The sequence below is a fragment of the Mangifera indica genome, chromosome 19 (assembly GCF_011075055.1).
Source record: "Mangifera indica cultivar Alphonso chromosome 19, CATAS_Mindica_2.1, whole genome shotgun sequence".
NCBI lineage: Eukaryota > Viridiplantae > Streptophyta > Magnoliopsida > Sapindales > Anacardiaceae > Mangifera > Mangifera indica.
In genome coordinates, this window is record NC_058155.1 from 9851206 (window position 1) to 9866483 (window position 15278).

At 34.0% G+C, this 15278-nt stretch overlaps 2 protein-coding genes across 6 annotated transcripts; both read left to right on the plus strand.

The window, feature by feature from the left end:
* Positions 1–2021: 2021 nt before the first annotated feature.
* LOC123202657 (GATA transcription factor 25-like) lies at positions 2022–5997 on the plus strand. 2 transcript variants are annotated; one of them, XM_044618651.1, is made up of 7 exons: positions 2022–2575; positions 2864–2926; positions 3028–3161; positions 4140–4250; positions 4504–4609; positions 5497–5556; positions 5647–5997. In XM_044618651.1, exons 1-7 carry the CDS (start codon positions 2318–2320, stop codon positions 5752–5754), a joined length of 840 nt encoding a protein of 279 aa, XP_044474586.1. In that variant the 5' UTR covers positions 2022–2317; the 3' UTR covers positions 5755–5997. The 2 variants fall into 2 exon arrangements, with proteins under 2 accessions (XP_044474586.1, XP_044474584.1); XM_044618649.1 differs by having other exon boundaries at positions 2025–2575; positions 2864–2947.
* A 3574-nt stretch (positions 5998–9571) lies between these two features.
* On the plus strand, positions 9572–14834 carry LOC123203279 (GATA transcription factor 24-like). Of its 4 annotated transcripts, none has more exons than XM_044619591.1 (12): positions 9572–9728; positions 9948–10294; positions 11324–11410; positions 11498–11631; positions 11762–11872; positions 12012–12126; positions 12598–12657; positions 12994–13059; positions 13135–13233; positions 13998–14078; positions 14422–14491; positions 14582–14834. In XM_044619591.1, the coding sequence occupies exons 2-11, from the start codon at positions 9983–9985 to the stop codon at positions 14485–14487; spliced, it is 1131 nt and encodes a 376-aa protein (XP_044475526.1). In that variant the 5' UTR covers positions 9572–9728; positions 9948–9982; the 3' UTR covers positions 14488–14491; positions 14582–14834. The 4 variants fall into 4 exon arrangements, with proteins under 4 accessions (XP_044475526.1, XP_044475527.1, XP_044475529.1 ...); XM_044619592.1 differs by having other exon boundaries at positions 9597–9728; positions 9865–10294; XM_044619593.1 differs by lacking the exon at positions 9572–9728 and having other exon boundaries at positions 9790–10294; positions 13135–13206.
* Positions 14835–15278: the final 444 nt, after the last annotated feature.

The window sequence follows — 15278 nt, forward strand, 5'->3', positions numbered from 1 at the left end:
AATATTTTTCATCATGTAACTACGGTATTCCTCCATCATAAGTGAAAAATTATAAATAAAATATGTTGAGTACTATCCTCGGTTTTAATAATTGAAAAATAATTTGTGTTTAAAAATTTTAAATAAATTTTTTTTAAAATATTGATTAAATGGGTTGGGCCGACCCATTTAAAGCTCGACCCGATCTATTTTTATATGGGTTGGACATTAGACCTTTATATATTAATGAGTCAGTCTGGCTCGAACCCATTACTGTTTGGGCTTGGGCCCGACCTGACCCATTAGTCCGATGGGGCGAGCCTGAGCCAACTCGACCCGACCCATCAACACCTCTAGGTCGAACATTGAAGAAAAAGAAACTAGATTGAAGACGGTTCGATCTTAGGCAAATGAGGTAGTCGAAGATGGAAAAAGATCTTCGAAAAACATAAGAAAAAAATAAAACCCTAACAGAGAAAAATATAAAATTTCAAAAATATATTATAGAAAAATTATTAAATTTTAAAATTTAATTGAAAAAATAAATTTTTAATTATTTTAATATTATTAATTAAATAATAATTATATTTTTATTACTATTATTAATAGATTTTCTTAACAAGAACAATTGATTAATAAGTTTTGGAATTTTTTAAAGTTAATTTTCCCCAATAACTAAATTTTTGAGTGGGAATAAGTTTGTTTAGGCCATTAAAAAAAATGTATAATAATGACTTGAATTTTAAAGACAAACCAATAAGATTTAAGTGTTGTGATACAAGTTCCATTGGGAGATCAGTGGCAGCTAGGCCTGTCACCTAATCTCTCCTTGGTCACTACTTCCAAAATGGGTAGTCCTCTTGTACGCCTACTTTTGGTGGCTTCTTTCTTTGAATCCTGATTCTTAAATTACCCAATATCTACTAATTCACATTAATTTAAGCTCACCCTGGTTAGAAGAATACATTCTATGGTCAACATCTCATATTTTTATCGGTGGTCTGGTCTTTTAAAAGGATTCAACTAGTTTGGTTTCAAATATTATGTTAATTAAAAAAATTAATTTTTAAATGACTTTCACTTTTATTTCTATGCCACCAAATTTGAGCACAAAGAAAATGTTCCCATATATAAACTCAATTTTTAAACAATCTTCACATTTTACAATTATCAATCTTGCAATCTCTTATACCACCGAAATTTGAATACTTTGAGCTTTGTGCATTCGAAAGTGAAGATTATATGTGTATTCGAAAGTTTTTTTCATCGTACTTTGTCAATGTTTGCTTCATTCATCTTAGCTTTTTATTATTTGTCGTGCTTCTCATCATTCAATGTCAACTCTTTGCATTTCAAGAGTTTTAATGATTAAAATTATGGTTTTTGTTGGAATTTAAGAAAATGAAAATATTTGTGTTGTATTGTTAAAATTTTTTAAATAATTTAAGTAGAATGACTTGATACAGGTGAAATTGTCTCTCATATCCAAAATTAAATAATTTTCATGTCATATAATATGATCACACAAAACCCCCTTGATCATGCAAATGTTTACATCATATTTGAAGAGGGGGGGGAGGGGGTGGTGGTTTTTTATGTGACTAGGAGGTTTAGTGTAGGAAAAATATGAGATCTCATATCTTCGAGGACAACATCGAAGATATAATTATATTTAAGTTTGTTGATTATATTGTAACATGGTTAAAGTCCTTGGTAATTTTCTATAGACATGCTAATTTTTTACATCAAATATATAAAATTTAGATATGAAAATACAAAGAGTTAAAAGGAAAAAAATCCCGTTATTTGGAAGGTGAAAGACCAAACAGATGAAACTCCTAATCCGTAATTGAAAAAGATTTGAGTCATAAAAAAAGGAAAAATATATTATTTAACATGTTATTATATAATTTATTTATAAATTTTTTCTTATTCTTTATTGGAGAATGTGTTTTTAATCTGAGTTGTAAATTTTGACCTAAGTAGGCCATAGGGAATTTATATCGTAAATATAGGTAATATCGAGGGTAATTTTCCTGAGCAAATTCCTTCGTGCCCTGAGCTGTCCTTCATTCTCTGGTCTCACTCTCGATCTCACAGACGAACGCCCTACACAACTGAACACAGAAACATTAGCTCCTTTTACTTCTGTGTTTACTTTGAACCTTCTTCTTCTTCTTCTCGTTTTATTTAAAATTCATCTATCTTCACTCTTTTGTACTTAGGGTTAGGGTTGGGGTTGGGGGTAGTGTTTCTTTTGAAAGTCCTATCTACCAATTTGTTTCTCTCTCTTTTTTGTAATGCTTCACAACCCTCTTAATTTAACTCAAAAACAGCAATGTACGGTCACTCTCAGCCAATGAACATCCCCACTCAAATGTCCGCCGGCGCCGACGAAGACGACGTCTCTGTCGGCGCCGATAATCACCACCTGGGCTACGACGCTCACTCCCTGGGAAACGGCGTTGTCATCGAAGATGTTGCTCCTGGTTCTGTTTACGGTTCATCCTCTGGCTCTGAACTGGGTAATTCGAGCCAGCTCACCCTCTCCTTTCGCGGCCAGGTCTATGTCTTTGACGCGGTCACTCCTGATAAGGTAATACATGAATTTGCACTTTGTTTTTCGTTTTAGTTGTATTAATTAGGTTTTGGAATTCGATTTTTTACATTGAAGTTTACGAGTCTTTGTGGTTTGGACCTTTGATTGATGCTTATATAACCGGTTGTATTTAGTTGTTTTAATGAAATTAAAACTAAGTAACACTTCAAAAAATTACGGGTTTTTGGTTAATATCTTTTTAGGCAAATATATTTGTAGTGTTATGGGCGTCTGGCTTGTAAACATTTCAAGATTTTGATTGTTTTCTTTGTGTGGTAATTGTAGGTTCAAGCTGTACTGCTACTGCTGGGAGGATGCGAGTTTTCATCGGAGCCACCAGGAATGGAGGTGATTCCACACAATCAGAGGGTATTTAACTATTCAACTATATAAATGTATGCCACACCGTCTCATTTTATGTTTTAAATCTCTACTGGCATTGTGTTTAGGGTGTTGCTGACCTTCCAGGAAGGTGTACCCAACCACAGAGAACTGCTTCATTAAATAGGTTCCGACAGAAGAGGAAAGAACGCTGTTTTGACAAGAAAGTCAGATATAGTGTCCGCCAAGAAGTTGCTCTTAGGTGTGGCAATTTATTTCAGTTGATATTTCTTCCATTACAGTTTTGCTGTGTATACAGTTAAACTAGCTGGACAACACTTGCTTGGTACTTTTGTTTCCATTTAAATATTTATGTCATTGAACAAGCTAGATATGGTTGGTTTTTAGTGCTGGTTGGAATATGATAACTAGCTTCTTCTCTTTTTGGATTGGCTCAACAGACGCCAATACATTTTCTTTGTTTCCATTTTAAGGAATTTCAAATATATTATACTCTGGATTTATCTCTGAATTTCTGTTTGTTGGCTCTTGAAATAGTGGTGTTTTGCAAGAAGTATTCATGTGGTATTGCTTCCGGGAAGCCTTGTAAAGCAAAGAGCCAAGATATCTAGTTTATCTGAAAACCATTGTGAATACTCTTTTCATTGGCCATAAAGTTTTCTTAATTGAAATTGGCTTTTAAAGAGCTTTATACAGTCTATAATAAGCTACAGTAATGGCTTCTATCAGTTACTTGTCTGTTCTTGAGTTTTTGGCTTGGAGATAACTATAGATTTTTGTTACAATGCAAGCCCATTATTTGAAGGGTTTTCTATTGTATTTTGAATTTTTGGTTTCATTCAAGGAGGAATTTGTAAGGAGGATGTACATTGGGAATTTGGGACCTTTTGTGCTGATTTTATCTTCCCAGCAGAAAATGTACTTTATGGTAGCTTTTTATTATCAATAACCAAGGAATTGTGCTCATATTTTCCTTGTGGAATGTTTTTGTATTTTTTTCCTGTTTTACTGACAATTTTCACTATGGAAGAATGCAATATTTTGTGGACAACCTTTATCAATTATTTTGCATTATTTCTATATATGATAACTAATGCTATTCTACTTACCTGATCCACTTGTTTATCTCTTAGTTTCATTCATTGATACAATACTATTTTTTACACTTCTATAGATAAAATAAAAGTCAAAATTTTCCAACAATTTTTTGGTTTTTCAGGATGCAGAGGAACAAAGGTCAATTTACTTCAGCCAAGAAGTCTGAAGGGGGAGCTTTTAGTTGGGGTAGTTCCCAGGATTCAGGGCAGGATAACAGTTCATCAGAAACCTTGTGAGTTTCATGCCATCTCCAAGTTCTATTGTTTTCAGCCTCTCCATTTCTTTCCATGGAACACGAATGTGATTGTGGTTTTCCCTATACTATATTTTCTTTGATCCCTTTCTTTGAAGACTTTGCATTCTGTTGCCATTGGGTTCTTGTTTTAAGGTGTACTTCTTACTGATCCAGTTGCTCGAAATTCTAGTGGTCAAGTGAGTTTCAACATTAAAAATTCACCAGTTCTAACTTCTGCGTGTTTTCCTAGGTGTTCACATTGTGGCATTAGTTCAAAGTCCACGCCCATGATGCGACGTGGTCCGTCTGGCCCAAGGTCTCTCTGCAATGCCTGTGGTCTTTTTTGGGCAAATAGGGTCAGTATTCTATTATTTATAATACTTATCTATATCATAAATTTTTGTTGTGCATATGTCATGCTTTTAATTTTATCACAAAAGATTGCCCAGGTTCTGACAATAAATTTGCCTATACTTATAAAGTTGGCATGTAAACAGAATTTTCTTTATCTTGGTTGTATCTCTGGTATGTATATGCTCTTGCTTTATGTGTTGGTTTGAATTATTTATTGTTCCCCCAGTACATGAATAGGAGTATTTATTGGGCTGATTATTGTCTGGAGCAATATGCATGCTGTCTCACATTTCTAATCTTTATCTGATTAGCATAATATTTTGGTTGTGTTTATTTGTGGTTTAGGTTGATTGATAGGATTGAGCTAAAACTATCTGACATTTTAATCATGATAGCCACAATTGTAAACAAACATTAATCCATGAGATGGATATTGGCTGATAAAGATACATGATAGTTTACTTTTATAATATCCACCCAATTGGTGGGGCACTGAAATTTGAAATCCTTCAAAACTTTTAGTGATTAAATAGAACTTAATACACTTGCATGCATCATGTACTTAGGAATTATTAGAACTAGCGCTTCTGTGTCTTGTAGTTGCTGCCCATGGGTGAATTTTGTGGTAACTTGACACGTCTGCAACATATGATTTTGTATTGTCAAAGTTATTGATTTTCATCATTAGACTCCCAACACTTGCTGAATCTCTTTGTAAAAGAAATGCCTACAAATTTCACTTCTCATTTGCATTTCTCATGTTCAGTCTTATCAGTTGTGTATTACTGAAGCATCAGGCAAAGATGTTTATTGACATTACTTAAGAAATGTATAGTCTTTTTATGACATCCCTGGCTGATGTGACTTTTTTGACAATGGAACTATGCAGGGTACTCTGAGGGATCTTTCCAAGAAAACCCAGGACCATTCCCTCACTCCAATTGAGCAGGTGTGTAAGATCTAGTACATAATTCTTGGTTAAATGTAATGATCTCTCCTCCTTGTATCTAAATGTGGAACGGCATTGTTCCTGATGTAGGGTGAAGGAGAAGCAAATGACTTGGACTGCAGAACGGCCTTCCACACAGACAACGACCTAGTTTCTTTCTCAAATGATGAGGACACTGCTTTATTAACTGAGCATTAAGTCTTCATACTATAATTAGTTATGGTGGTCAGGCTTTGGCGATGTCATTAAAGTAGAAGTTTTTTCTAGTACTTAAATTTAGCTTGTCCTTTATGTACAGATATTATAGTCCCCTCGTCAATATATGAGGTTGTCTCTTTGTATTTATTGCTACTTTACATGAGGTCACCGCAAAGGCAACTCTTAGATGTATCACCCATAAACCAAGCTTAAAATCAGATAATAATATTTGTAAATTGTATATGATTCCGCCCTACCTAAACAAGTCGGGTCCCTCTGTTTGAGCCCTTTTTGTTTTTCCCTTTTAATCCTCAAATAGATACCTTAAATCGACTTTTGATGTCTGTCTCACCAAAAACAAATTCAAAATATTATAGGGTTAGATATACAGGTCCAAACCGGCAGAAATTCCTTCCGTTCCCCTGCATGTAAGTCTAGTTTTGAGCTGTTTACTACGTCTATATGGATATAGTAATTTCTTTTATTTTCGGATTGGGTTGTGGTTTTCTTATTCTTTTAACTTTGTGCTGCAGGTAAAGGACTGGTAAAATGTCCCCAATCTATCTCCAGTCTCAAAAGAGCTTATACTGAAACTTAATCAGACATTCTTTTCCAGGCTTACACATGCCATGCCATGGCATCCGACTTGACTTTGTTTTCCCATTTTGGACAACAAAACTCTGACAATCTATGAGAATGTATACACCATTTCTCTTTTAACTTGAGCAAATTACCCGATCGGAACTAAAACTATCGGGTACTCAGCTATGGGTTCTGGTTTTTGTCCAGAACCTAAAGAAATAGGGTAGGTTTTAGGTAATAAAATGAAGGGAATCCTATTTGCTTTGCTCGATTATCTTTCTCTAATTCTCTCCCGCTTTCAAAATCTCTCCCAAGCTGAATCTTAGAACTTCGTCTCCTTGGCTTGGTTCCAGAGATTTGAATTAGGCTGACGAAAACCTTTGATATTATTTATATCATTCGGTTTGTAAAGTTTACAGAAACGATGAGAGAAGAAGTTATGAGCTCCGAAGGGACCAAGCATCCCACTCCTACTGCAATGTGTGCTTAATCACCTCTCATATTCATTTTTCCTCATTTTATGCTTCTCAATTTAGGGTTGTCTTTAAAATAGGGTTTAGCTACTAGCCGACAAATGTAGTCCTTGAATGGTAGGGAACTAGAACAACTTAAACAATCATAGTGATCTTGTTTTTTTTTCAAAGGTAAAAACAGAACGAAAATTAGGACGGTGGTTGTGGCCTGTTATTTGTTGCCTGAAAAGTGAGTGTGTATATTGAAAGAGGTTCCGGATAGTAATCAAAATTTACCTGAAACCTGCAAGGTTTGTTCCAGGCAGATTTCGGGTTCCCATTCCTGAAATTTTTACAAAATATCCAGGCCGTTCACTCGTACTTTTTGCATTTGTAGGAGACTCTGTCTACTTAGTGTACTTCCTATTGCTGAAACTAGGCGGAGCAAAATTCCCAGTAGGGTATCACATAACAACAATCTCCTCTTTAGTCTCCTCCCTAAGCTTGGAAACACCAAAATTTCTCCGTGGTCTTGGTCAAAAGAATAATTGGTTTTTTGAATTAAAAGGGGACACGGAATGTTTCTGAAGCTGGGAAGCATGTCGTTATGCAATATGTTGGGGATCAAGGGAATAGTCCATATTTAAACTTCACTTTCTATTGGTTTTGGTTTTGGTTTTGGTTTTTCATATTCTATCCTAATTCCCAGCACTTATTTGTTTGTCAGAGATATTGAAATCTGACACATGCAGAGCGTGAAAATATATAAATCCAATGAGCTCAATTTAGGATTTTTAAAAGGCCAAATGACTTATTCCCACCTAAGGTTTAATGCAAAACCAAACTCGTACCCACGAGTAGCATCATGAATCTACACCAAACAATCCAATAGAATAATTTATTTGTATGATGCATTTTATTCATCATTGAGTAAAAAAGATATTTTAAAGATTAGTTAAGAATGTGAATAAGAAGACGAGATTATCTCTACTTAGGGATGAAAATCTCAACATTAGTGGTTTAGGAGAAAGGAAGTCAACAAGATAAATACGAACATTATGAATCTACACCAAACAATCCAATAGAATGATTTATTTGTATAATGTATGCTATTCATCATTGCGCAAAAAAAGTATTTTGAAGATTAGTTAAGATTGTGAATGAGGAGATGAGATTATCTCCCCTTAGGGATGAAGATCTCAACATTGGTGATTTAGGAGGAAAAAAGTCAACAAGATAAATACAAAGGGATAAGGTTAGTGGTCATGTAGGCTTTGACAAATCACCAATCTATAAGGTCAAATTTGGCCTTTAATGAGATTGAGAGACCAAATTTAATCTTATTGGTGTCAATCCTAAATCTAGCGTATTAACAATAATAGAGACTAGATCCAATGTTGGTAATTGTTGAGAGATCTTTTTGGCCTACATAAGAACTATTGGAAGGTTTTCGAGCACATATGAATGTGATTCTTAAGGACTTTGGTGGATTACCTAATTATGATGGTGGAGGAGAATTCATTAGTCGAGAAGAACTCTTTAGTGGAATAGATACTGACAATAGTGGAAAGAATGAACTTGATAGTGGATTGGATGTTTTTGTTAGTAATGGAGATGAACTTGCTGTTAGGTAAGATATAAGTAGAAATAATTGTGGTGATGTAGGCAAACTAATTGTTGAAGAGGGAGGGGAGAAAGTGTATCACTTGTCGAGGGTGTTTATATAATTCAATAAAAATTAAGAAAAAAAAATTATAATTGAGATTTGTATTTAGTAATTATAGTAGTTTTGTAGTTTCACTGTAATTTATAGTGAAACTAAATAATTTTTATTAATATTAGTGGATAATTGATAAGTAACTGAACTTCTTAAATTTAAAAAATAAGAAAACTATATCTTAAAATTTGGGTGAAATTTAGCTTGATATTGTTTGTTGGAAGGTTATTTATTTTTACAATAAAATTGGATATATATTTTTTTGATTATATAATTAGATATACATATGATATAATATTATATAATTAATTGATTTTAAATTAATAATAAATAACACTAAATTATATAATAATACATTATTATATATCTAATTATGTATTTAACCAAAAGTACTATCCCTTTAGTAGGAGGAGGCTCAGAACAATTTCTTAACTCAAAGAAAGGTTTGGAGGAGTTTAATAAAAGTTAGGCCATCGGCCTAACTTGGACCTTGACTACCATTGAAATTGAATATTGCTGTCAGTCAAGTCCACGCCTGGTCTCGTTTCGCTAAAAGAGAGACGCGGCAGACAGGGCAGACCCGAGTAACCATGATACATATATATATATAAAATAATAATAATAAACATAAGACATGTCATGTATATAATTTAAAAAATAAAATTATATTTATAAATAAATTACACATATGTGTATACTAAAATAATAATTTGTAATTGAATGTATAATTGTTAATATTTTAAATATAATATATATTTTATAATAAATATAAATAAATAAAAAATAATATTATAATAAAATACTTTAAATTAATATGATATAATAAATATATTATATAATATAATATATATTATTAATATTAATTAATATATTTTTTTAAAAAATAATAATATAATAAAGATGCCTAAAAACATTATAGAATTTTAAAAGTGTTTCAGAAGATGGCTATGAATTTGGATCATTTTTTCTTTTTTTTGGGTTTCAAAATCAAAATAGAGCCATCCATCAATTCTCATGAATCAAATTCTCATGAATCAAGCATTCCATTATAACACTATACGGTTTATAGTACCCAATAAGATCTCCACCCTTGACTTGAGTCTCTTTCAATCCAAAAGTAAAACACAAACTAAAATCTAGTTTGTATTTTTTTTTTAATTCCAATTTGAGCCTGGTCGAGGAAACACCACCTTTCCTTCTTCCAAATCTTAGCTATATTTAGGGTACTTTCGCGCCCCCTCTCTCTCTCTCCCTTTTTTTTTTTTTAAATTTTTCCTTAAAAAATTATTAATCTTTTAAAGATTTTTATTTTTTATTATTTCTTATCTGTTTCTTTATCTTTCATTTCCATTTTCGAAGCTACTGCGAGCTCAAAAATGATTAAATTTCCGAGTTAGGGTTTTTGACCTAGACCGAAGCATAAACGATGATGCTTGTTCCAGGTAATAATCGGCGGAGGAGCTAGGGTTTCCTTGTTATGGCGGCTGCGAATCCTCAGCCACTGCAGGCTCGGCCGTTTCAAGAGCAACGGCGAATACCAATACAGGTCGAAGATGAAGACGGCGATTACGAGGATGGTGATGGCATAGATGATATGGAAGAAGGAAACATTAATTCCATGAATATTATGAACAATTGCAATAACAATAATAATAGCAGCAATACTAATAGTTCAGTGGTTAACGTGGCAGAACACGGAGTTGTTCTGGCCGCGGCTTCCAGGAGGAGTGAGCTCACGCTCTCTTTTGAAGGCGAAGTTTATGTGTTTCCTGCTGTTACTCCGGAAAAGGTACTTTTTCTTTTTTGTTCTTGCATTTCTGTTTATTATGGGTAGTTATAGGCTGATAATTCGAGTTTTGCTAGCTTTGTTGAGTAATTTATTTTATCGATAGTAATTTTTGTTGTTTATAATATATAGTAATTCTGTCTTTGTTGAACGTTTATAATAGATGGTATGCTGTTTGATATTTTGTAATTTGAGGTTTTTTTTACTTTGTCTTGTAATTGGCGGTTTATTGGAGTTTGAGGACAGTTGTTTCAGTATCTCAGTTAGTTCTTTGGAAGTTTTCTAGTTGTATTGGCGGTGTAAGTGAGTGTGCGCCTGTTAGTTTTTCAATCGTGGATTGTTAATGAATTTATGGACTATTTGGAATTTTCTTGGGTGAACGCTTGACGCTTTTTTCTTTTAGGAGTTTTGGTTTGGTTTGCTTTTTTCTTTGTTAAGTTTTGACTTTTAGTATCTTTTAGTAATGTAACCCTTTTTTCGATGTGTAATGAGTTTGAGCTTTAGGTTCTCTTTTGTATCATAAGAATGCATCACTTTAGCAATATCTGTTTCTCTTTCTCTCTCTCTCGCTTTTTTTTCCCCCTATTTTGATTCCATGTATATTAAAGGTGTTTTATGGGATACAGGTTGACCACACTGAAAGGAAGGTTCCACTCTGGAAATAACTTTCATTCCCTGTTTGCCCTTTCATTTGTAAAACGGTTCCCTAGATACTCATTGAACACTGAAAGGAAGGATGAACCCTGGAAATTACTTTCATTCCTTCTTTGCCCTTTCATTTTGTAAAATGGGATCCCTAAATTAGATGCTTTGGTGTGGTGTCCTTTACATAATGCATATAAATAGTTGTTGGTTTCTTGCTGTTAAACTTTAAATTTCGCTATATTACTTTTCTTTGTTGCTTTTGTTCTTGCTCTCTGATTATGTGTTTAAGACTGGTCAAGTTTGCTGTATACTGCTTCACCACAGTTTTTCTTTAAATGGGTTTGTTGGTTTGGAGGTTTTCATGGGTTTATTGAATTCTAATAATAGGTGCAAGCTGTGCTCCTGCTTTTGGGAGGACGTGATATACCTACTGGTGTACCTACAATTGAAGTACCTTATGACCAAAATAACAGGGTAAATGCTTGCAAATTATGAAAATTTGTTAGAGTTTAAATGGGTCTTTGGCTTTTATGATCTTGTCTAACATTCTGTATTCTCTAGGGTTTTGGTGACACCCCAAAGCGCTCAAATCTTTCAAGAAGAATTGCCTCCCTTGTAAGGTTCAGAGAGAAACGAAAGGAGAGATGTTTTGACAAAAAAATTAGGTACACTGTACGGAAAGAAGTTGCACAAAGGTACACCGTTTTTTCAAAATTCCTAACTAATGTTTCCAAATTTAACCATTTGAGATGGTCATTTGTGCTACTATATTATTGAATATGAATGATGAAATTATAGGATTCTTTTGCTTTATTATCCCTGTAGGATGCACCGTAAGAATGGACAGTTTGCATCTTCAAAAGAAAGTTCAGGTCCTTCACATTGGGATTCTTCACAGAGTGGCCTTCAAGATGGCTCTCCTCGTCCAGAGACTGTGTGAGTTCTTTATATTCTCTGTAACAACGAATTTTAGCATTTGGAAATATTTCTCATGAACAATTGTTTTCATGAGGTGTTTTTGGTAAAATACCGCTGATTTGTGTATATGTTTACTTGTACTGTTAATATTATCCAGTCTTCGGAGATGCCAGCATTGTGGTGTTAGTGAAAATAACACCCCAGCAATGCGTCGTGGGCCAGCTGGACCAAGAACTTTATGTAATGCATGTGGGCTTATGTGGGCAAATAAGGTTTGGCTGTTTCTGATTTTTTAAGTAAAGACATTTGTTCTTAACCATGCATGTGCATAAAGTTATGTTGCAATTGTGCTTTTCTATCAATACTCAAGAACAGTTGATATGGCTTAAGATGGAATGATCAGATTCTTTTCTTCTCTCTACAGATGCACAAAGCTCTTAGCTTTGCCTAAATGTGACCCTGTGCCACTCAGGGGCTCTTTAGAATTGGCAAATATATAGTGTTTTCCTCAGTGTATTAATCTTGACATGATAACGCAATCAGGCTCAATTACATCTAATAAAGCATCTTTCCTGTCTATATCAATAACTACATAGTGTTTCATCTGATTCAGTTTGCTTCCTATAGTGTATTGTGCCAAATATCTTGATGGTGATGGGCTTTGCTTCTTGTTATTGGTGTTGCTGAGATACATTTATTTTTAGTGATGTGTCATTTTCCTGAACCCGTTTATGGCCTTGCAGGGAACACTGAGAGACCTGAGTAAGGGAGGAAGGAGTCTATCAATGGACCAAATTGAACCTGTATGTACTCTAATTAAGATTAACATATTTTGTTTCTCTCGTATTTTTTTATTTAGAAGCTAAGCCCATCTAACAGGGTAGATTACATGAGTTGTGAGCTTAGGTTTTAGTTCAAAGCTAAGTTTGTGTGGACTCTCTTTTCTCAAAAAAAAAAAAAAAGTTGTGTGTGCATGATTGTTGTTACAGTGGGATGACCTTAATTTTCTCATCTCTGTGCTTAAATGACTTGTTTTTTATTTCAATGATGTTTTGTGAGATTAGAAATCATGTGTGTCAGTGATGCTTTTTGCTCTATCTCATCATTGATTTATCTACTGTTATTTATGGGATTTGTAGGAAACTCCAATGGATGTTAAGCCATCGATTATGGAAGGAGAATCCTCTGGCAATCTGGAGGAGCGTGTAATCTTATCTTTATATCTTTTTTGATTTCCTTTCAAATTGGGTAGGCTTAATTTTGTACTATGGTGTGTGTAGGGAACTCCTGAAGATACTTCTAGGGCTGTTAATGGAGGGTCAAATGATCCTTCAGTGGACCCAGATGAAGAAGTATGTTTGAGTACCAGCATTAGTGATGTAAATCAGTGAATTCCTTTGTTCAGTTTTTCTATGTCTTATATTTAAGCTTAGAACTTTGAGTGAGGACTATTACTTAGTACTGCTTTTACTGGCTTAAGGGATTTCAAGACCACACCAATCTCTTTTACTTAGGCATAATGTAAAACTAAGCAAAGCATGATTATTGGTGAGAGATAATCTTTTATAATTAGCAACTCGACCTTTGTCTGAGTACACTGCAGGGCTTAGACAGCAAGGTTAGTGATGGAGAGTGTATAAGTTCTCCATTCTGTATTTGGCTCAAATTTGTAAGGGGAAGAGTCAACAAGCAATAAAAAAATGCATTTGGCATGATTTTAACAAAGTTATTACACACATTTCAATTGAAAACCTTGAACCTGGCTAGCCTCGCACTCCAAATAGGAAGGATTTGCAGGGGTGGCTTCTCTAGTTTTTGTGTTCAAGTTTATCATATGTTAGGCAGGTATAGCATGGTGGATACCGCCTAATATATCAACCCACATATAAATGCTAACCTGCTATACTATTATGTTGATAAAATTTTGAATGGCTACATATTTGATGTCTCTTTCTAATAGAATTAGTCATTCCTGGTGGGCAATGTATTTGAGGATAGGTAATGAGCAGAAATGGTGCATTTATTCTTGGGTTTTTGTATTTTTGTGACAGATATTTGATATTAACAACTGATACGAGTCATTTTTTCTTCCATTTATATGAGGGATATATGTTTTTAGGTAATGTTGCATTTCTGTATGTAGGATATGCATGGAGCAACTGAAGATCTCACAAATACTTTGCCAATGGGAATGGTCCATTCCTCAGCCAATGATGATGAGCAGGTAAAGCATCTATATTGATGATCTAATGGGATGGCATGTAATTCTTAGAGGCTTTTGGTATCAAGGCAACAGTTGTTCCCCACCATAGATATTGTGTATCTCCAAAAAGAATTATCATGCCAACGAGAGATAAGTTCCGATTAGGTTCCCTTGAGAATTTAAAAATTTAAAAGAAGTTAAAATTTTTTTATCTTTGAGATTTGCCAAATGACCTCTTTATTCATTCCCACAACCCATGTCCTTTTTTCTTAAAGTACCATATTTTGGAGAGGCTTGCTTCATAATGATGAATCTCTTCAAATTGATATACATTATTTCATGTCAGTAGTCTTATGATCTGCAGGAACCTCTGGTAGAGCTTGCTATTCCTTCAGATACAGATATTGACCTCCCTTCCAACTTTGATTAGAAAGGTGATGATTTGCTCTGTTCCATAAATTTCTGGAGATTTGAGCTCTTCATAGGCTCATTCATTTTAGTGTCTCTCACATCTGTACTTACAGGTCAAAGTTACTGATTCCTCTGAGGGGGCGAAAGTAGTTAATTGAGTTGTTATATAACTAAAACAACCATGACATTGAATCATAAATACAGCGGTGCTCTCTTTGACCATAGAAGGTGAATTGCTTCTGCTTCTAGCTGACATTAGATAATGTGGTGTTTGTTGATATAAGTGCTGGGATCTATTTGTGTACAATTTGATGTCAAACATGCCTGAGTGCTTTTACCATTCTATAGAATGTGATTTATTTGCCAGTGTGATAGTAATTTACTGCACTCCTGCCCTTCTTTCTAAATTTTGTTAAATTCAGCCGATAAATGTGCTTTTCATGTTCTATCTTCAGATGAAATCTCAATCTGGCAAAACACGATTTTATTAGATCGTTTTTAAATATAGATGTCAAGTGATGCAAATTTTCAACAGTAAACATTTCCAGTCGGTCCAGGCTAGTTATGAAATCTTAAGTAGTATTTTGTGGCTGTTAATAATGATTCTGAAATTTAGTGTGTTTTGGATTAAATTAGTCTGGCGTATAAATGCTCTGCTTTTGACTCCCTGGTTGAGCTTTTCCGAAGTAATGGATGTCGAACTGCATGCATCGCTGCCTCAAATTATATATTTTAGAGTTATATCTTTACCTTGCAACATCTGAAGCTACATTGAGATTTAGCTGTTGATGTGAGATTTAGCACTTAAAA